This window comes from Erinaceus europaeus, chromosome 21, assembly GCF_950295315.1.
Source record: "Erinaceus europaeus chromosome 21, mEriEur2.1, whole genome shotgun sequence".
NCBI lineage: Eukaryota > Metazoa > Chordata > Mammalia > Eulipotyphla > Erinaceidae > Erinaceus > Erinaceus europaeus.
The window spans coordinates 21,399,201-21,420,663 of NC_080182.1; the positions used below are offsets into that span (position 1 = coordinate 21,399,201).

The window sequence follows — 21,463 nt, forward strand, 5'->3', positions numbered from 1 at the left end:
TTTACTGTGTATATATTCCCAGTGATACATTTACTTTTGTTTATTTCAAAACAGAAATGCAAGCAAACTGTACTCAATCACTTACTTCTTTCTCAAAATATATTTGCCAGTTTTATATGTGGTTTTTAAATTTTTAGATAGAGAGGGAATGGGAGAGATATACAGATCTGTTCCACCATTCTGGAGCTTCTCTGGGTATTATGGTGCTCCCATGTGGCGCCTGGGCTCGAACGCAGGGTCCTGCATTTAGTAAGGCATGCACTCTAGCTGACAAGCTATTTCCCAATGTCTTGTATGACTTTATCCAAATCTTTTTAGCCAGTCTAGTAAATGACTACTTGCCATGTCTGTTCTGGATGGATGCTTTGTGGATAGCAGGTGATGACACTGGGCAGGTTATGCTGGTCAAGCAGCCTATAATCAAACAGGTATCCCAAGCAACACCAAGAAATTAAAATTTCCATATGAGGTGTCAGTCAGTTAGGTCCAAGCTTAAAATGAGTGTGTTTCTCAGTGTACCTTACTTCATTTGGCACACCCATCTTATAGCACAAATGCAAAAGGGAAGAATGAAGAGCTAGTTCATCTCCACTAATCAAAGTTGCATTCGAATGGTTAATTTCCCACTTCATCTCTGCTTAAGTAGCTTTCCATTAGAGCAAATAACTGAGATCAAACCATCAGTGAGGGAATGGAGAGAAGGATATGTTACATTCACTCTAAGTACTTCCTTAAGTAGACAGCATATCCAGTCGGGATAAATCTTTCACACAATGTAAAGATGAAAACAAAAGTAACAGTAGATTCTCAGGGCATTAAATGGATTAGGTCTATCATTTTTATTTTTCTATTTTTAATATTTGTTTTATTTCATAGGATAGAGAAACACCCTCCCTGCAGGTGGGGACTTGAGGGCTTGAACCCTAGTCTTTGTACATGGTAATTTGTGCCACTGCCCAGCTCCCGGTTTAGTACTTTTCTAGCTACTAGAGCATTTGTTTCTTTAGCCAAATCTCCACTCATATTTTAGTTCCCTGCTTTCTCAAATTTCAATCTTTTGCAATCACCTCTTGAAGTAAAAACAAAACCAACCAAATAAATAATTAAACAAATACAGCCTCTAATGCTTCGGCCCCATTTCCTGGGAGGTTCTGATGTCAGTGATCTGGGGTGGTGCCTGAGGTGGTTTTGTTGTTTGTTGAGTTTAAGCTTCAGGGGCTCTACACAGGCTGCAGAACTTGAGAATCCCTGCTTTAAACCACGTGGTCCTCCCCCACCGGTGACAAGTGCAGTGATCTCAGAATGAATAAATGTTCTGACAGTCTCTGAACCACAAATTCTCCTGATGCTCTGGGGCCAAGACACGGGGCGCTTCCAATGCGTGCACGTCTCCAGACTCCTAACTAGAAAGTGTCCACAGTGAAACGCAGCTACCATACAGTCCTGAAATGCCCCCCAGAAAGTGTTCATTCACATAGCAGCTCGGGGGATGCAAGGCTAGCTGGTGTTGCCAAGTGAGGCAGTGGCTGAAAAGGTAGTTGAGGGCATTAGAAGCTCCCAGTCCAGAGCCCACGTCGGGTCAACTTCAAATCTGAAATCACCTCTCAGCTGCAAAGTGCAGAGGAGCAGCTCGCTGCGCGTGAAGAGCCGGGGTGAGTGGGGGCCGGGCACTGAGAGGCGGGACTGGCCCGCAGCGCCACACGCGGGTGCAGTCTCCATAGCCGAGAGCGCCGGTGGTTGGCCAATCCCCGCGGCAGCATGTGGCGCGGTGGGAGCCGGTGCGGACTACAAGTCCCGGCATGCCCGCGGCGGGGGCGTGACGGCGGGGAGCCCTGCCGCGGGCGCCCCTCCCTGGCTCCGGTGAGCGCAGTGGTTCTCGGGAGAGGCGGGGCGGGTCTTCCCGGGCTGTCAGCTGTGGCCGGGGGCTGCGGGGCGGGAGTGGCTACGACCATTGGCGGAGAGGCGGGAGGGGCGGGGCCCGGTGGAATCGCTGCGGGTCAGGCGGAGCGGGCACAGGCTGGCTGCCGGCTTGGGAAGCTCGGGTGGTGCATCTGCGTTCCAGCCTGGCCATGGCAGCGGCGCCCCTCAAAGTGTGCATCGTGGGCTCAGGGAACTGGTGAGCTGCGACGGATCGGCGGCGTGGGCTCCGCCTCCGGGAAGCCCCTCTGCAGGGCGGGGTAGGGCCGCGCGCCCCCGGCGTGGCGTGGGTACCGGGCACCGCGCGCAGGGAGGCAGGGCGGGCAGCCTCTCGGCCGGGCAGGGCACTGTGCACCCTGCACCCGGCCGGCCGGAGAGGCCGCGCGGCGGCTTCGCCCGGGAGGCCCTGGGCCCGCGTGTCTGCGGGGGGCGGCGCGCGGACCGGGTGCTGTGCGCACCGGGGCACCTGTCTGCACTGGGTTCCTGCGCGGCGAGAGCTGCGAGGCCACCTGCTCCCCCCGCCCGGGTGTTTTGAGCAACATCCGAAGGGCGTTCTCCTTTCTCGGCGGACCGCCTGGGTCGAGGAATAGAGGGAAGGCGTGAGCATTCTCGGTGTATTCGTTTGGAGCTCGTGGAAACTGAGGCCGAGAGGACTAAAGGGGCCAGGACGCTGCGGTTCCAAGTGCGGGTTTTACCAGGACTTCTGATAAGTCCAGTATCAGGATAACGCCGTGCTGAAAGGAAAAGTCCAAGTTTAACAGGCCTGACTCCCGGAGCAGTCCAGGGAATCCTCTGGAAGATGATTGCGAAGCTTTGCGTCTCCACTGGGCTTTATTTATTTAGTTAGTTATTTTTACTGTTGCATTTATAAAATGTATGGTGCCCAGCTCTCTTCTAAGCACTTTGGAAATGCCAGCTCTTGAATTAGTTCCTTTTCTCAAATTTACACAATTTGAGTTTGTCTGTCTGGTGTGTTTGCATGGATGTGGAGGAAGGGGGGGTGGTGGACTCCCAGCATGGCACAGCAGCTGATATTTTCGGTCTCGTTTTTCTGTATTGTGCGATATTTTTTCCCCGCGCTGGAGGGGCTGTTGTAGAGTCCTTTAAAGTGATGTCTCTCAGGGATCTGGTTCTCCCGTGGTCTGATGCTCATTATAGCTCAGGTGCCCAAGGTGTCTCGCAGCAGTGGGTACTAGCCACTTGACCTTATTTATTGCTTAGTCTTAGCTCTTTAGGACTTGACCTAGAAAGTAGTTCCTGGGAAACCTTACCTGGTTGTCTACTTTTCGGTCCTGGCATGGCCAGTGCTGTACCACTCCCTGGCCTGTTTCTGACCTCTTCAATGCAAGGTGATTTATGAGATGATTTGCTTCCACCCCTCCTTACCCAGCTCTTTACTTGAGTGCCTGGCACATCTTCCCATTCACTGTAACTATTTTATTTTAAACACTTTTTAAAGATATTTTATTTCATTTTAATGAGAGAGAGAGAGATACAGAGAGAATGACCAGAGCACTACTCAGCTCTGGTTTATGGTTGGGCTGGGGAATGAACCTGGGACCTTAGAGCCTCAGGCATGAAAGTCTTTTGCATAACCACTATGCTGTCTCCCCAGTCCCTCACTATAACTATTTTTACTGAAATGTAACTACATTCAGTTAAGTGATCCATTCATAGTATTCAGAAACCAAAGGTTGGGCTGGGGGACAGGGAGAATAGCATAATGGTTATGTGGAAGGGCAGTCAAGTCTGAGGCACCAAAGGACCCAGGTTCAATCCCCAGCACCTTAGTCAGTAGGAGTTGAGCAGTGCTCTGTGAATACAATAAAAAATAATCTCAAAACCCAAAAGATATCCACCCCCCAGAAAAAAAATCCAGAAGAAACCAGTGAGACATTTCCCACCCACACTTGTCTCCCAGGATACCTCCTGGAAGTAAACCAGTTTCAGCAGCCCCCTTCTCCCTTTGGGGAGGAAATCTGTGTAACTGCCAATGAATGTTTCTATCTGTGGCATTTCTCTCTGCCTGCAGCTACTGTTAGTATGCAACTTTTCTATAAGCCCTTTCCTTTCTTCTTTACTTTAAAAAATATTTTATTTATTACTTATTACTATTTATTATTTAGGGAAAGAGAGAAAGGCCAGAGCAATGCTTAGCTGTAGTTTAGAGAGGTGTTGGAGATTGAATTTGAGACCTCAGAGCCTCAGGCATGAAAGTCTTTTGCATAAGCCATTATGTGTGTGTAAGCCTTTTACAGCCAATGGAATGTTATGCACATTTAAGGGAGTTGGAACCTCTTTGTTGTGGAGTTCCATTTAGACTCAATTTGGCTTTGCTGGTTTTGATCCCCAAGGTCATTTGAACGGGATGTCAGCTGCCCTGCTGGCTGGGACTGGAACAGCACACATTGAACACATGTTCTTGCAACTTTGACACAACACACTTGAGGGTGACAGTGTGTCTCCTTAATATGTAAGGTGCAGTAGGATGGCTTTGGCGTGCTGGATGTATCCAGGAGTGAGAGGAGTAAAGGAGCCTCCTGCTCACTCCACTGGGACTTGGCTGCCTTCCCACTGCTGCACTCTGATATACTTGATTGCTCTCATGGCCCACTCCAGCCCAAGGAAATGAACTAGAACTTGGCTAGTGACACTAGAGCAGAGCAATTGAGAAATGTGCTGATAGTTTGAGCTGGCTGCCTGGCTCCATTAATTATGGGATCAGATGGAAACACTTGCTGGCTCTTCTGCCACTAACCGGGGTAGAGAGCCACTCCAGTCCTAGAGAGAGGGTTGTGACCTCCCCAGAGAGATGCCGAAACTTGGGAGTGAAAAGCAGTATGGAGTGAACTGGCAAGATAACTCACCTGGGATGGCAGCTCTTTGGCCATGCCCATGATCCAAGTTCTAGCTCTGCGCCTGCCCGTCACCCCTACCACCACCACCACAACAATAACACTGGGGGGATGCTTCAGTGCTGAGCCCTGTCTCTGTTCCTTTCTTTTTCTTTTTAAAATTATTTATTAATGAAAAAGATAGAAAAAGAACCGGACATCACTCTGGTACATGTGCTGCCCAGAATTGAACTCAGGACCTTGTGCTTGAGAGCCCAGTGCTTGATCCACTGTGCCACTTCCTGGACCACACTCTCACTGTTTCTGTCTTTCTCTTTTCTGTATGAAAAAGATTGGCCTGAATTAATGAAACTCTAGCAATATCAAAAGGTGAAAGCTCTGACCATTAGGTGTTTGTCTTGAATGTTTGCCCTACATTGATTATGGTCTTTCCAGAGATTCTAACACAACCCATTTTCTGCTTCAAAGAAATTACCTCCAGGAGCTGGGTAGTGGTTGAGTACACATGACACAATGCTCAAGGATGCAGGTCTAAGGAGCCTCCCCACCTGCAGGGGGAAAGTTTGCAGTGGTGAAGCAGTGCTTCAGGTATCTTTCTCTTTCCTTTTGTATCTTCCCCTACCCTTTCTATTTCTAGTTATCTCTACCCAGTAAATAAAAATACTAAAAAATTTTTTAAAAGAACCACTTACCTCCAAGTCTGAAATAGGTAAGTTGGAAGATATAGTCAAAAGAGATACCTAGTGGACTGCAAGGAGGTGGCTCTGGGAAGAGCTCAGGACTTGCAAGTGTGAGACTCTGGGTTAGGGTCCTAGACACCACACATGCCAGAACGCTGTTCTGGTCATTCTCTCATGAAACAAACCAACAAACAGGCTAGGCGGTGGTGGACCCAGTTGAGTGCACACATTACCGTTCACAAGTACCTGGGGTTCCCTGCTCCCCACTGGCAGGGGGGAAGCTTCACAATTAGTGAAGCAGGTCTGCAGGTGTCCCTCTTTCTCGTCCTCTTTATTTTACCCCCTCCCCTCTCAATTTCTCTCTGTCCTATCTAATAAAATGGGGAGGGGGGTTGGTGACAAGCAGTGGAACCCCAGGTCCTTGTGAATGGTAATGTGGGCACTCAACCGGGTCCACCACCACCTAGCCTGTTTGTTTGTTGGTAGTGTTTGCACTGAGTCCCAGTGAAAACCCTGGTGGAAATATAAATATAAATAAAGTGAAAAAAGAAGAAGAAGAAAGAACTAAAGAAAAGAAATACAAAGTAGAAAAAAATATCAGCCCCAAGACAAGCTGTTACATTTTATTGTTATTTTATGCCAGCAAGAAAGCACCACTGCATTTGAGAGCACCACTGCAGTCCAGCATCTGCATCCGCAGGTACTGGGTCCAGGGTTACACAGGCAAATCCTGTGCTCCACCTGGAGAGCCGTCTCTGCAGCCACTGGATATTACAGTTTGTACACTGTGTCTTAAAATGTGGTGCAAAGATCACCAGCATGGGAACCGTCACTGCAGCTAGATTAGCTGAGTCTTACTTTCTGATTTTTAAAGCAGATTACTCTGAAAGTACTTCAGCTATGGGCCTTGCCTCAGGAATGTGAAGTTCCAGAAGCAGTGTTTATACTTGGTGCTTTGAAGCAACTCCGCTGCTTGTATAAATAGAGGTGTTGCTCCTAAACTCACAGCTAAGGTGACTGCGGTCCTCACACTGAGCCTCACCCAGGAAGTGATCAGAAATGATCAGCAGTTGCAATACAGATACCAGAACACCAAATCTAGTTGACTTGCCTGGGAGCCTGGATCAGGTAGTGCTCTTGCCCTGCCCTTTGGCACAGTCATTCCTCTAGGCCAGCCAGGGTGGGAGTCTCCTGCAGCCCTCAGAGTTTTGCTGTGCTGTCCCCTACTGGGTGTGCTTGGAGGTGCTTTCTATGGCCCCAACTACTCAGAAACAGACCAGACCTTCCTGAATTCTGCAAAGATAAGACAGACTTTCTTTCTTTTAATGATTTAGTTAGTGATTTAATAATGGTTTGCAAAATTATAAGATAATAGAGGTATAATTCCACACCTTTCCTACCACCAGAGTTCTGTGTCCCCATCCCTCCCACTAGAAACGGCAGTAGTTCTCTCAGGGTCACATATGGGTTAACTTTATATCTATTTGTTTATATCAATGTCTACATATATATTTTAATTAATTTTTCATTATATATATTTTTCTATTTATTTATTCCCTTTTGTTGCCATTGTGTCTTTTTATTGTTGTTGTAGTTATTGTTGTTGTTATTGATGTCGTTGTTGGATAGGACAGAGAGAAATGGAGAGAGACGGGGAAGATAGAGGGAGAGAAAGATAGATACCTGAAGACCTGCTTCACCGCCTGTGAAGCGACTCCCCTGCAGGTGGGGGGCGGGGAGGGGCTCCAACCGGGATCTTTTCACGGTCCTTGCGCCACGTGTGCTTAACCTGCTGCACTACCGCCCGACTCCCTATACTTATTTATTTTCCCTTTTGTTGCCCTTGTTTATTTATTTCTTTTTAAAGATTTTATTTATGAGAAAGAAAGAAGGAGAGAGAGTAAGAATCAGACATCACTGGTACATGGGCTGCTGGGGATCGGACTCAGGACCTCATGCTTGAGAGTTCAGTGCTTTATTCACTGCGCCACCTCCCGGACCACTCCTTGTTTTTTTATTGTTGCAGTTTTTGTTGTTATTGATGTTGTTGTTGGGTAGGACAGAGAGAAATGGAGAGAGGAGGGGAAGACAGACGGGGAGAGACACCTGCAGACCTGCTTTACCGCCTGTGAAAAGACTCCCCTGCAGGTGGGGAGCCAGGGGCTCGAACCAGGATCCTTACGCGGGTCCTTGCGCTTTGCGCCACCTGCACATAACCTACTACACTACTGCCCGACTCCCAGTTTTTAATTTTTTAACTGTTTTATTTGATAGGATAGTGGGAAATATAGAGGAAGAGAAAAGTAGGGATGGAAAGAGACAGAGAGACACCTGCAGACCTGCTTCACCACTTGGGAAGCTTTCCCCTGTGACTGGGGATGGGGGCAGGAAATCTAGGTTCAGTTAGTGCTCTCCCTGTGGCCTTTTGTCATTCTGCTTCAGGGCTGTGCCCTTGGGAGATGCGACTCCTCCCCCAATTTCATGTAAGTGGAACCCTTTGTCTTTTTGTAACTAGCTCTCTTGTAACTAGCTTCACGTGGTGTAATGTCTCAGAATTTCCTGATTAAGGTTGAATAATATTCCGTTGTATGCATGTAGCATTTTGTTTACCCATCAGGAGGGCCCGTTGGTTGCTTCTACCTTCTGTCTGTTGTAAGTAATTCTGTTGTAAACACAGGTTCTGTTCTTCCAGCTTTAGGTTTTTTTTAATACATGCCCTGAAGTGGAATTGTTGTATCATGTGATACCTGGTTTTAATTATTGGAGGAATCATTGGATTGTTTTCTGTAACAGTTTTACCACTTTACTTTATATAAGCTATGCCCAAGGGTTCTAATGGTCTACATCCTGACACATTGTATTTGTGTGGGTTTTTTTTTTCTTTAATTTTTTAAATTCTATTTATTCCCTTTTGTTGCCCTTGTTTTATTGTTGTAGTTATTATTGTTGTTGATGCCATTGTTGTTGGATAGGACAGAGAGAAATGGAGAGAGGAGGGGAAGACAGAGAGGGGAAAAGACAGACACCTGCAGACCTGCTTCATTGTCTGTGAAGCAACTCCCCTGCAGGTGAGGAGCCGGGGGCTCAAACCAAGATCCTCAGACCACTCCTTGCACTTTGTGCCACCTGCACTTAACCTGCTGTGCTACCGCCCGACTCCCTTGTGTGGTTTTTTTATTTAGTAGCTTTTTTTTTTTGCCACCAAAGTTATCTTTGGGGCTTGGTGCCACTACTCTTAGTGTATGCACCCCCTTTTTTCTCTTTTATTTGATAAGAGAAATTAGGGGGCTGGGAGAAGAGAGGGGAAGAAAATGAGAGACACCTGCAGCACTGCTTCGTCACTTGTGACACTTCCCTCCTGCAGGTGGGGAACCAAAGACTTGAACCCCAGTCCTTGCATGTGGTAATGTGTATGCTCTACTGGATGCCCCACCGTCCAGCCCCTAGTAGTAGCTGTGCTTATAGGTATGAGGTGGTATTTAGTTAGTTGTGCTTTCTTATGGCATGCACAATGCACATCCTTTTTTTTTTTTTTTTTTTTTTTGCTTATTGTAACATTCTTGCTTAGGCTTTTTCCTCTACAGTTTGAATTTTGATAGCCTTTTTTTCATTTCTCCTTTATGTGAAGCTGTTCGCACACACTGATTTTTTTTTTTTAAATCTGTGCTTTCTTCTTTTGATTTTAAACTTAGAAGGCCTCCCTATCCAGAGATCAAATAAACACTTACCAAGATGAATCTATTTTTAAGATAATTCATTTTTCACATTTGAATGTAATACTCTGGCATTTGACTGCACTTTAAAAGCTTTTTAACTACAAAGAGTTCTACATAATGTTAACAGTGGTTCTCCCTGGGTGGGGAGATTTCGTGTTGTTTTTTCTTCTTTCATATACTGCTTTCAAGAGTGAAAAAGTAGCTGTTACTTAAACCACATTTGACCACCTTCTTTTCTTGTTTATTTACGCTTTTTTTTTTTTTTTAACCATAGTACTGCTTAGTTCTTATGGTGTTTTAGAGGATTGAACCTGGAAGCTCGGAATCTCAGACATGAAAGTCTTTTTGTATAACCATTATGCTGTTTCCCCAGCTCCACCCTCTTCTCTTGTTTGCTTATTCATTATTATTATTTTATTTTAACCAAAGCATTGCTCAGCTCTGGTTTATGGTGGTGTAGGGGATTGAACCTGGGAGCTCAGAATCTCAGACATGAAAGTCTTTTTGCATAACCTCTTGCTATTTTCCCTGTTCTCTTGGATTCACTGTTAGAATCAGCTCAGAGAGAGGCTGGAACATGGAACGTGGAGAATCTGGCGGAACATAGAGAATCTGGCAGAACCCTTGCCAGTTCTCCTTCTGCATCTCAGTTTACTTTTTAGTAAAACAAAGGAGAGCTTTTGAGTCCTTTCTAGCTCAGAAACATTCTGTAGACCATAAGGATGCACGGACCACCAAGTTTTGAGTTGACAGGTGTTATTCCTTGGCTGTTGTAGGGCATTCTAACCAGATTATATTTACACTCTTTAGATAGCATGGAACAGGAAGGCTGTGGGCAGAGTGAACGCACTAGACTGGGTATAAGGACAGAGTGAATCCCTGTTCTTCCCCACAACCATCTGTGCGATGTCTGGGCTTCCTGTAAAAAGTAAAGCTAATGATGGTGCCAGGCTCAGAGGGCTATAGTGGTATTTAAGCAGTGCTACTGGTGGCAACTGTACCACAAGTGTACTCAGCCAACATCTTAAAGGAACATGGTGTTATCTGCCAATTACATTGCCATAAAAACAGCAACTGGAAACAGTAGGGTGCTTGGCATTGATGGGCAGCAAATCAGTGTTATTTCTGCTATTCTTCTTGCCCCTTCTCTACTTCCAAACCCCCTTGCCCGTCACCTGTCCTTGTCCCCAAATCTGTCCTCTCTCCATCTGCCTTTTTTTAAGTTTTTATATACTTAAAACTATTTATCTATTTATTTATTATTGGATAGAGACAGAGAAATTGAAATGGGAGCGGGAGGATAGAGAGAGACAGAGACAAACACCTGCAGCCCTGCTTCACCACTTGTGAAGCTCTCTCCATGCAGGTGGGGACCGGGGTCTTCAACCTGGGTCTTTGTCCACTGTAATGTGGACGCTTAACCAGGTGCACCACTGCCTGGCTCCCCTGTCTTTCTTTTAGCCTTTCTCTTCCCCTTTCTTCTCCCTCTCCCTACAAGCATAGGATATGAATAAAAAACTCTCTTCCTCTCTTTTCTTACATCTCCTGAAAGTCCCCCTACACACACACACACACACACACACACACACACACACACTGCATCTCAAATCTAGGCTGCTTTGCTTGCATGATAAGGCATGCAACCTACTTGGTGAGCTATCTCTCCAGAACTGCTAGCCCTAGATGGTTGTTCCATCCCTGGCACCTCACATCTCACATGCTGATCTGGCCTCCTCTCTCCCACCTCTCACATGAAACTGATAAATACATTTTAAAAATAAAACAAAAGTTGACTTTAGGTTCAAGTGTGTGTGTGTGTTTCTCACCTGACAGAAAAGGACTTGCACTCCCGAGGCTGTTGATTCACTCCCCAATGCTATTAAGTACTAGAGTGTTGCTCTGCCTTCTCTCTCTCTCAACACACACACACACACACACACACACACACACACACACACACACACACACACTAATTCACATGAAATAAATCTTTTTAAACAATTGATTTATTTTTAAAAATATTTTATTTATTTAATTTTGAGAGAGATGCAGAGAGAGAGAAACACCAGAGCACTGCCCAGCTCTGGCTTATTGTGGCATGGGAATTGAACCTGGGACTTCGGAGCCTTAGGCATGAGAGTCTCTTTGCATAACCATTATGCTAGCTCCCCTGCCCGATTTATATTTTTAAATATCTGTTAGCTTTTGTGTGTGGAAGAAAGACAGGAGATGAGCGCCGCTCAGCTCTGGTATATGTGGTGCCAAGGGTCTCATTTCCCCTCACCTCTCTTCTTTTTCTTTCTTTGTAAATTTTTTAAAATTATCTTTATTTATTTTTTGGATATTGACAGCCAGAAATTGAGAGGGAAGGGAGTGATAGACATGGAGAGAGACAGAGAGAAAACCTACAACACTGCTTTATCACTTGCAAAGCTTTCCCCCCTGCAGGTGGGGGTTGGGGGCTGGAACCCAGATCCTTGCGCGTTGTTACATGTGCCCTCAACCAGGTGCACCACCACCTGGCACCCACATTCCTTCCTTCCTCTCTCTCTTTTTCTTTCTTTCTTTCTCTCTCTCTTTCTTTCTTTCTTTCTTTCTTTCTTTCTTTCTTTCTTTCTTTCTTTCTTTCTTTCTTTCTTTCACATTTCACCACTCCTGGCTGACATTTTCAAACAGAGGCAGAGAGAGGGAAAGGGAACGGGAAAGAAACCACAGCACCAGAGCTTCCTTCAGCCTGAGTTGCACATGAGATTTGGCCTACCCCCAAAGAAAACTTTTTATTACCACTATAAGTTCTACAAGTAAAATTTAGGCAATAGCAACAAGCGGTAGAATAGAAACAAAACTGTTAGAAAATTATTGCCAGATAGCACTACTCCAGCCAGGCAGTCTGAACCCTTCCTGCACCCCTTGTGCAAAAGGGAAATGTCACAGGCGGTTAAGAACATAGTAGAACTCAAGTGAGACATTCTCCACCCTTCTCAGAAGGGCAGTAGCATGTGTGCGGTGTGTGGGTAGCACTGAGCCATTAGGGGAATACTGAACTTGACTGTTAACCTAGAGGGGACCTTAAAGATTAGTAGTGTGCTAGGCCCCAGTGACAAGCATGCTTGTGTGTACACACACACACACACACACACACACTCACACTCACACTCACACTGTGCTTCCTGGGCCAAGGGGATAATATAGCAGCTGTATGCAACAGACTTTTATGCCTGAGGCTCCAAGGTCCCATATTCAAGTCTCAGCACCACCATAGCCAAAACCAAACTATTTTACCAGAGCATTATTCAGCTCCGCTTTGTGGTAGGGGTGAGGATTGAACCTGGGACCTCTGAGCCTCAGGCATGAGAGGTTGTTCTTTTTTTTTTTTTTTGCATAACCAATATGCTGTTCCCCTACCCAGTAGTGCTCTTTATTTATTTATTTGATAGGGACAGAGAGAAATTGAGAGGGAAGGGGAAGGTAGAGAGGTAGAAATAAAAAGAGATCCCTACAACATTACTTTACCACATGTGAAGCTTTCACCCCTGCAAGTGGGGACTGGTGGCTTGAACCCAGGTCCTACCACATTATAGCATGTGTGCTCAACCTGGTATGCCACCACTTGGCCCCAGTGCTATTGTTAAAAAAAAAAAGAAAAGAAAAAAGTTTGTCCTTCCCACATGTGTATTCTTGATGCCCTTGTTGAAGATCAGTTAACTATGTGTGCCTGGATTTATTTCTGGGCTCTGTTTTGTTCCAGTGCCTTGAGTTATTTGTTTTTGTGCCAGTACATACTGGAACTGGGAGTCAAGTGACCCTTGAACAAAACAGATTTGAACTGATGAGCCCATTTTGATGTAGATTCTCCCTTCCCCCCTAAATAGAGTTAGTTTTCTACATCCAGGCCATCATCATGTACTGATTTAGTCAACTGGATCCAGTTAAATCTTTAGATGGTAAGTGCAAGGATGTAGACAGACACCACAAGGGAGGAGGGCCTGGACACCCACAGATTTGGATATGGGGAGGCAGCTCCTTGAAACTGTTTTTCAGAAATGGAGGAATTGGAGTATGTTTCTTGAGAGTTGAAGATCTTGGGGCCTTGTGGTTTTGGTGTAATTTCCCACTTGGTTTTCTAGATTTGGAGTCTTAGTGTCTTGTAGACTAGTTACAGTCTCTCTTGCTCTCTTTGACCTTGCTTGTACATTTTAGTGCCAGGGAACACTTTGAGCCCAAGTTGTTTCTGTGAGTATGGGAGCAGCTAGTTCCAAGACTAGAATAAAGGTGCTAGAGATGTACAGGGGTTCTCGACCACCATCACCCCCCCACACACACACACATGCTATTTCTCCAAGTCCTGCAGGAACAGCTTGTTGAGTCAGCTGGGACCTACTCCCCAGCATAGCCAGCAGGCTGGGGACCCTTGGCATTCCCAGCAAGTGTGTAACATGGGCACAGGTGTCTGGGCTGAGCACAAACATTTCTCTCACCTGACCTGTTACAGATTCATGCCAGAGAGCTGGCAGTGGCCAGTCATTTTCTACTTTTTCCCAGTAGGAAAGCCTATGGAGATCCGTTTTCAGACTATAAGAGGAGACTACAAAGGGGAAAACAGAGCTTGGAGAAGCTAGAGGCGGGCTGGTATCTGATGATGGGTGAACCAAATTCTCGGGCTACTCAGCCCACATACTTACTCTGCTCCTTTTCTGCAATCTATTTAAATCTTTGTCTTTCTATTATGACCTCCAATGTAGGCTTGTTGTGTTTGATCTGAATACAATCTGTTCAATAGCCATTACTTTTTAATCTGCAGAGATTTGAATAATTGCCTGGGAGCTATTCATGTCATTTTTGTTAATTATCTTTATTTATTTATTGGATAGAGACAGTCAGAAATTGTGAGGGAAAGGAGAGATAGAGAGTGTGAGAGACAGAGAGATACCTGCAGCACTGCTTCCCCACCTGTGAAGCTTTCCCCCTGCAGGTGGGGACTGGGGGCTTGAACCTGGGTTCCTGCTCATTGTAACATGTGTGCTCAACCAGGTGCGCCACCACCTGGCCCCTATTTTTTTTTTTAAGGGGGGGGGGTTTCTCTTCTGACATGTGCTAATTTCTTCCAAAATAGATTGGTGTTTACTAGTTTCAAGGATAGTGTGCTCCTCTTCTTTCTTTTTCACCAGAACACTACTCAGCTCTGGTTTGTGGTGGTGCAAGGAATTGAATCTGAAATTTTAGAGCCTCAGGCATAAAAGTCTTTTTGCCTACCCGTTACGCTATCTTCCTTACTCTCAAAGATAGAGATTTTTGACCCTGGACCAAATTCTGTGGCTTTCAGGATCCCAGTGGGGGTGTAATATCCAAGTGAAAACCTAGTTTCACTTGACTTGTGGCTGGTAGCTTTCACATCTTGTGTAAGCTCAGTGCTTGACTCAAAATCCAAACCTGGCTCTTCTGAAATTATGACCTAGTGCTTTCTAATCTTATACTTAATTGAATTAAATTTCTGTTTTTCATTGTTTCTTCTGTAGGGGTTCAGCTGTGGCAAAAATAATTGGTAATAATGTCAAGAATCTTAAAAAGTTTGCCTCCACGGTCAAGATGTGGGTCTTTGAAGAAACGGTTAATGGGAGGAAACTGACAGACATCATAAATAATGACCATGAAAATGTCAAATATCTCCCTGGACACAAGCTGCCAGAAAATGTGGTAAGACTTGGGGATGAAACGTATTCTTGCTTAATTTTGATAACTATACCATGCTGAGGTAGTGGTTAGTACTTGGAGGAATGGAGAAGCTACTTCCCCTTCCCGTTCCTTCCTATTTATTTATTTGTTTATTTTATTGTCACCAGGGTTATTGCTGGGGCTCATTGCCAGCTGTATGAATCCACGGCTCTGGGTGGCCATGTTTTCTATTTTTTTTCTTTCTAATTTATTTATCAGGACGGAGAGAAATTGAGAGGGGAAGAGAAAATAGAAAGGGAGAAAGACACCTACAGACCTGCTTTACCACTCATGAAGCATCCCCCTGCAGGTGGGGAGTGGGGGCTCGAATCTGGGTCCTTGCACACGGCATTATGTATACTGAACAGGGTACACCACCATTCCTCTTCCCCCTACCCCTTCCTGCTTGTTAACAAATTGTTTGATTGGCTGATTTTTGCTTTTCCTGCCATTGCAAATGGGCTTTGTATTAGTTTATTAGGACTGCCACAGCAAAACACAATAGACTACATGACTTAAGTGATAGAACTTGACTTTCTCACAATTCTGGAAGCTTCAAGTCAAGATCAAGGTATTGGCTGTCTTAATTTCTTTTTAAAAAAATTATTTAATTTTTTTCTTTTTTTCTTTCTTTTTGGGTAGAAACAGAGAGAAACTGAGAGGAAAGGAGGAGATAAAGAGCGACACCTACACCACTACTTCACCACTCATGAATCTTTCCCTCTGCGAGTTCAAGCCCCTGGTCCTTACACATTCTAACATGTACACTCTGTTAGTTGCATCGCCACCAGGACCCACTAAAAATATGTATTATTTTTGTTCATTAGTGAGAGTTAAAGAACCAGAACATCACTCTGGTACATGTGATGCCAGGGATTGAACTCATGCTTAGGAATCCAATGATTTATTCACTGTACTGTCTCCTGGACTGAAGCTTTGGTTTCTCCTGAGGTCTCCCTCTCCCTTCCCCCCCCCCCCCCCCCCCCGTAAATGGCCAGCTTCCTCCTATATCTTTGCATAGTTTTCCTGTGTGTCTCTATCCTGTTCTTTTAAATTGGTGCTAGAGATCGAACCCAGGACCTTCTGTAATCAAGGCATGTGCTCCTCCTTGGCCCTGGTAACCCTCCTTCACTTATTTTATTTTAGTGAGAGAGAGAGAGAGTGAAAGGTGCAGCAGGAGAGACCAGAGCACTGCTCAGCTCTGGCTCATGGTGTGTGGGATTGAACCTGGGACTTTGGAGCCTCAGGCATGAAAGTCTTTTTGCATAACCATTATGCTGTCTCCTCTACTCATAACTAACTCCTTCCTCCTCTTCTTTCTGTAAAAAAAAAAAAAAAAACTTATTTATTCCATTTGTTACCCTTGTTGTTTTTATTGTTGTAGTTATTATTGTTGTTGATAATGTTGTCATTGTTGGGTAGGACAGAGAGAAATGGAGAGAGGAGGGGAAGACAGAGAGAAGAAGAGAAAGATAAACACCTGCAGACGTGCTTTACCGTTTGTGAAGTGACTTTCTTGCAGGTGGGGAGCCAGGGGCTTGAACCAGTATCCTTTCACCGGTCCTTGTGCTTTGCGCCACCTGTGCTTAACCTTCTGCTACCACCCGACTCCCCTCTTCTTCTTTTTTTAAGACTTCATTAATGAGAAAGATAGGAAAACAGAGAGAGAGATTGAGAACCAGACATCACTCTAGTACATGTGCTGCTGGGAATTGAACTCGGAACCTTATGCTTGAGAATCCAATGCTTTATTTACTATGCCATCTCCTGGACCATACTCTCCTTTTCTTATAACATATTCTAATGATCTTATTTTAACTTAATGACCTCTTTTAGCAACTTGTCTATAAATAAGTCATGGGGCAAGGTGCTAGGGTTAGGACTGCACTGCAACATTTGGGTGGGAGCATAGTTCAGCCCTCAATAAACTATTCTATGCCATTCAAAGTGCCGTCCTGTCAAAGCTACAACTGACGGCCTTGCTTGTGTGCCCCACCAGCTCCCTCTATGTCGTTTCTCAGGGAGTGAGTTTGATCTGCTCACAAAGACAGCTGAGGTAATAGGCCTGTAATATCAGGGTCAAGGATGATATTCCTGAAGGAGAGAGAACAGGGAAAATTCTAAGACTGACAACTGAGAATTCCAGCTTGTTGTTGAATAGATCCAGGAGGTGAAAATAGAGGTTCTTGCTTGGCCTCATTCCAGTCACTTGCTGTGAGAGGGAATGCAGGGGAATGAAAAGCGTATACCTGCTTCCTGTTGAGTGGAATGAACTTACGAACTTCTCTCACCAGATTCACTCCTTGGTGGCTTTTTGTAGTTGTCTGTTTGAAGACCAGGCAACTATGGCTGCCTTATTCCTCTGGTTAAATGTAGAACTCATCTTCTTTGTTAATGAAATGCAGTTCCCACTTATTTTCACTCTCACATGTCTACAGCGTGTACTGTGCATACAAAGCACTGAGATGGGAAAATCCCTCAGGGGTGAAAGATTTGTAAACTGGTAAGTACCAGGAAGATTGGAAATGCAAAGGTCTCACTTGCTGAAAGTTTTTGTTGGTGTTTGTGTCATTCAGGCCCTAAGTAACTTACATATATTGTCTCATTTAATTCTAAGCAATCACTCTCTTAAGTGAATGCTGTTAATTTCCCTGTAATGATGATGATTCTGAATTCATAGAAGATACCAAAGCTCAAGAGGTTAATGAATTTGCCCAAGATCACACAATTAGAGTTGGAATTTAATTCCTGGTGGGTTAATTCCTGAGCCTTTACAAATCCATTCCTCTTTCTTTCTCTTTTCTTTTTTTTTTCTCTCTCTCTCTCTCCTCCTCCTCCTCCTTTTCCTTCTCTTTTCTTGCATTTTATTTATTTTAATGAGGGGGGAAGACACCAGAACACTGCTCAGCTCTGGTTAATGGTGAATTTGAAACTGGGGCTTGAGAGCCTCAGACATGAAACCATTATGCTCTCCCTCCCCAGCCCATTTCTTTCTTTTTTTCTATATTAAAATTTTTTTGTATATTTCTTTATTCAGTTTGATAGGACAGAGAGAAATTGAAATAAAAGGAGAAGATAAAGCAGGAAAGAGACAGAGAGATACTTGCAGACCTGCTTCATCACTAGTAAAGCTTTCCCCCTGCAGGTGGAGGACCAGGGGCTCAAATCCGGGTCTTCACACACTGTAGCATGTGCACTCAACCAGGTGGCCACCACCCGGCCCCTCCTCCCATTGCTTTCAAATGGTGACTTTTTCCTGAACCAGAGTCAGCCAGCATTTCCCCAGGTTATTCTTGGTGCTGTTGCTAGAGACAGAAATGAACCCCTAGGCTCTTACTTCCTGCTAGCCTGGCTCCTTCATCTCCCCTCTCTACCCCTCCCCATTCCTCTTTCACTTTATCCCTCTCCCTCTCCCTGTCTTTGTACCTGAGCACAGCTCAGCTCTGGCTTACGATAGCTCTGGAGATGGAACCCAGGACCTTTGGGACCTCAGACATGTAAATCTGTTGCTCTGGGCTATGCAGACAGCATAATGGCTATGTAAAAGGTTCATGCCTGAGGCTTTCAGGTCCCAGGTTCAATCCCCAGCCAGAGCTAAGCAGTGCTCTGGTCTTCCTTTCGTATACGTATTGAAATGTTTGTACCTATTCCTAGGGTCTGGGCTAGGATGTGATGTTGCCCTCATGTCCAATGAGAAGGATTAAGGAACAACTATTTCCCCTGCAGTAGAAGGCCTCTGGTCATCTCTGATGTTGCCTGGAGAAGGAAATTCATCTGAGCCTCCTTTCTGTAATTCTTGTCAGACCTGGTTACTCCTTCTCTTCTGTGAGCCGCATGCTTCATTAATCTATTTCTTCTACTCTGCTTTGCGTCAGTCCCTCAGGTACCTGTTTGTCTGTTAAACCTGTTCTCTCTGGGTGTATCTGATCATCTGATTCTCTGTTCACCCACTTTACTTACAACATTTTTTTTTTTTTTACCAGAGCACTGCTCAGCTCTGGCTTATGGTGGTGCAGGATTGAACCTGGGACTTTGGAGCCTCAGGTGTGAGAGTCTCTTTGCATAACCATTATGCTATCTATCCTCATCCCTTATACTTTTCCAATGCCTTCTTTTTTCTCCTTCCATTTTTTTCCAATGCTTTTCCAATACCTGGGCACTGAAGGAATGCCAGCAGAGGCAAACCTGCTGAGTGATTCATAAATCCAGAGCCTGTGCCATGAGCAGGGGAGCAGGAGGCTAGGAAGAAGGGGGATGCCATAGGGGAGCCAAGAGCAGCACCACTCAGAGTCTGATTGACTAGTCCCACCACTGACCTCAAGCTTAGGGATGGATGTGGACAAGAAGGAGAGTATGAGGCACTAATTATTCCCAGGATTCCCCTGGAATCCAAAGACTTGTAGCTTCATGAAAATGTAACATGTGGTAGTATACATGTTACAATTCTTAAAGACCTAGGTTTGAGCCCCCAGTTCCCACATGTGCTGCTGGGACCTCATGCTTTAGAATTCAATAGCTTATCTACTGCACCACCTCCTGGACCGCTATTTTGTTTGCTTTTTATTTATATATATACTTTTTGGATAGAGACAGAAATTGAGAGGAAAGAGGGAGTGGGGGGGGGGAGGGAGATGCACCTGCAGCATTGCTCTACTGCTCATGAAGCTTCCTCCCTGCAGGTAGGCACTGTAGAAATTGGTCAAGGAAATGCAGAGGCGATTAGAAAGTTCTATTTCCAAAGCCAGTGGAAGGCAAAGAACTGTCTTTGTTTCTTCTTCTTTTTTAAATATACTTTTGCTAGCCTTGAATGGTATATGTGAGCTGTCATGTTGCAATTAATCATTTAAAAGCTGAGTGAAGGTGCAGTGCAGTATGGTGGTGAAGAACACACTTATAAGAGTTATAGTTCTCCTCTTGGCATGATGGGTTGCTATTAAATGCTTTAACTTTAAGGGTTTTGTGACAACTAAATGAAAAGATCCAGATAAATTATTAAAAACCAGTGAGTTTTTTCCCCTAAGTTTTTTTTTTTAATATTTTATTATCTTTGTTTATTGGAGACAGCCAGAAATCCAGAGGCTAAGAGGGTGGAAGAAAGGGAGAGAGATACCTGTAACACTGCTTTCCCCCTGCAGGTGGGGACTAGGAGCTCGAACCTGGGTCCTTGCACATTGTAACATGTGCACTCAACTAGGCACACGACCACTCAGCCCCTACCCCAAATTTTATATATCAGCTTATTCAAACATCTCATTTGACCATTGAATAAGTCCCTTAGTAGTAGTCCAGGCTTGGTGCCTATGTGATCAATCCACTGCCTGGCAGTCATTTATTTTTTCCTTCTCCAACTCCCCTCTCCCCTTTTTTTGTTCTTGATAGAAACTGAGAAATTAAGAGGGAAGGGGGAGATAGATAGAGAGAGAGAGAGATAGAGAGAGAGAGAGAGAGAGAGACCTGTAGCGGTGCTTCATCACTTGTGATACTTTCCTTTCATAAAGCTTCCTCCTGCAGGTACAGTCCTCTAGATTCCACATAGGAATGAAGCCATCCAATAATTATATTTCATCTCCTTATTTCAGTATGCATAATCACCTCCAGTTCCAACCATTTTGTCTCAAAGAACACAAAGTTGACTTTTGATTGCATAGTAGTATTCCATGGAGTATGTATCCCATGACTTTTTTTTTTCCTGCCTCCAGGATTATTGCTGGGGCTCAGTGCCTGCACTATGAATCCACTGCTCCTGGAGGATATTTTTTCCCTTTTGATGCCCTTTTTTTTTTTTTTTATCATTATTGCGGTCATTATTATTGTTGTTATTGGTGTTGTTGTATAGGACAGAGAGAAATCAAAAGAGGGGGAAAGAAAGATAGACACTTGCAGACCTGTTTCACTGCTTGTGAAGTGACCCCCCTGCAGATGGGGAGCTGGTGGCTTGAACCAGGATCCTTATGCCAGTCCTTGTGCTTCGCGCCATGTGCACTCATCCGGCTACACTACTGCCCGGCCCCCTTTCCATAACTTCTTTAGCCAGTCATCTGTTGGTGGGCATTTAGGTTGTTTCCATCCATCCATCCTTCCTTCCTTCCTTCCTTCCTTCCTTCCTTCCTTCCTTCCTTCCTTTCTTTCTCTCTCTCTTTCTTTCTTTTTTTTTTTTTGTGTGTGAATAATGCAGCTATGAACTTAAGGGTGTATAAATTAGTATTTCAGTGTCCCTTTGATAATTTCCCAAGAATGGTATTGCTGGATCATAAGGTAATTCCATTTTTATTTGTTTGAGGACTCTGCATTTAGTCTTCGAAAGGGATTATGCCAGATTGCATTCCCACCAGCAGTGTAACAGAGTTCCCTTTCTCTCCACAATCTCTCTAGCACCTGCCATTTTCTGTTTTGTTGATGTAGACCATCTGATTTCCTCTTAAACCTGAATAGAAAGTTCACTTCTTCTTTGCTGCACTGCAGAGATAACAACTGTTGATCCTCTTTCATTACTGTCCAGGCTCTGTGATTAGAGTTCACCCAGGGAGAGAGCTCGCCTGCCTTCTCTTCCCAGTTGTAAGCAGCCACAGTGAGACCCTGGGAT

General features: G+C 44.8%; 1 protein-coding gene across 2 annotated transcripts in view; it reads left to right on the forward strand.

Annotated features, from left to right (window-relative positions):
- The first annotated feature begins 1,896 nt into the window (after positions 1 to 1,896).
- Positions 1,897 to 21,463, forward strand: part of GPD1L (glycerol-3-phosphate dehydrogenase 1 like) — a 76,202-nt gene continuing 56,635 nt past the window's right edge. The window contains exons 1-2 of one of the 2 annotated variants that reach the window (XM_007524047.3): positions 1,897 to 2,116; positions 14,685 to 14,862. In XM_007524047.3, coding sequence (XP_007524109.1) covers positions 2,070 to 2,116; positions 14,685 to 14,862 — 225 coding nt within the window. In that variant the 5' untranslated portion in view covers positions 1,897 to 2,069. Of the gene's footprint in view, positions 2,117 to 7,993; positions 8,105 to 14,684; positions 14,863 to 21,463 lie in introns of those variants that run through there. The other variant, XM_060180488.1, reaches the window with a different exon arrangement.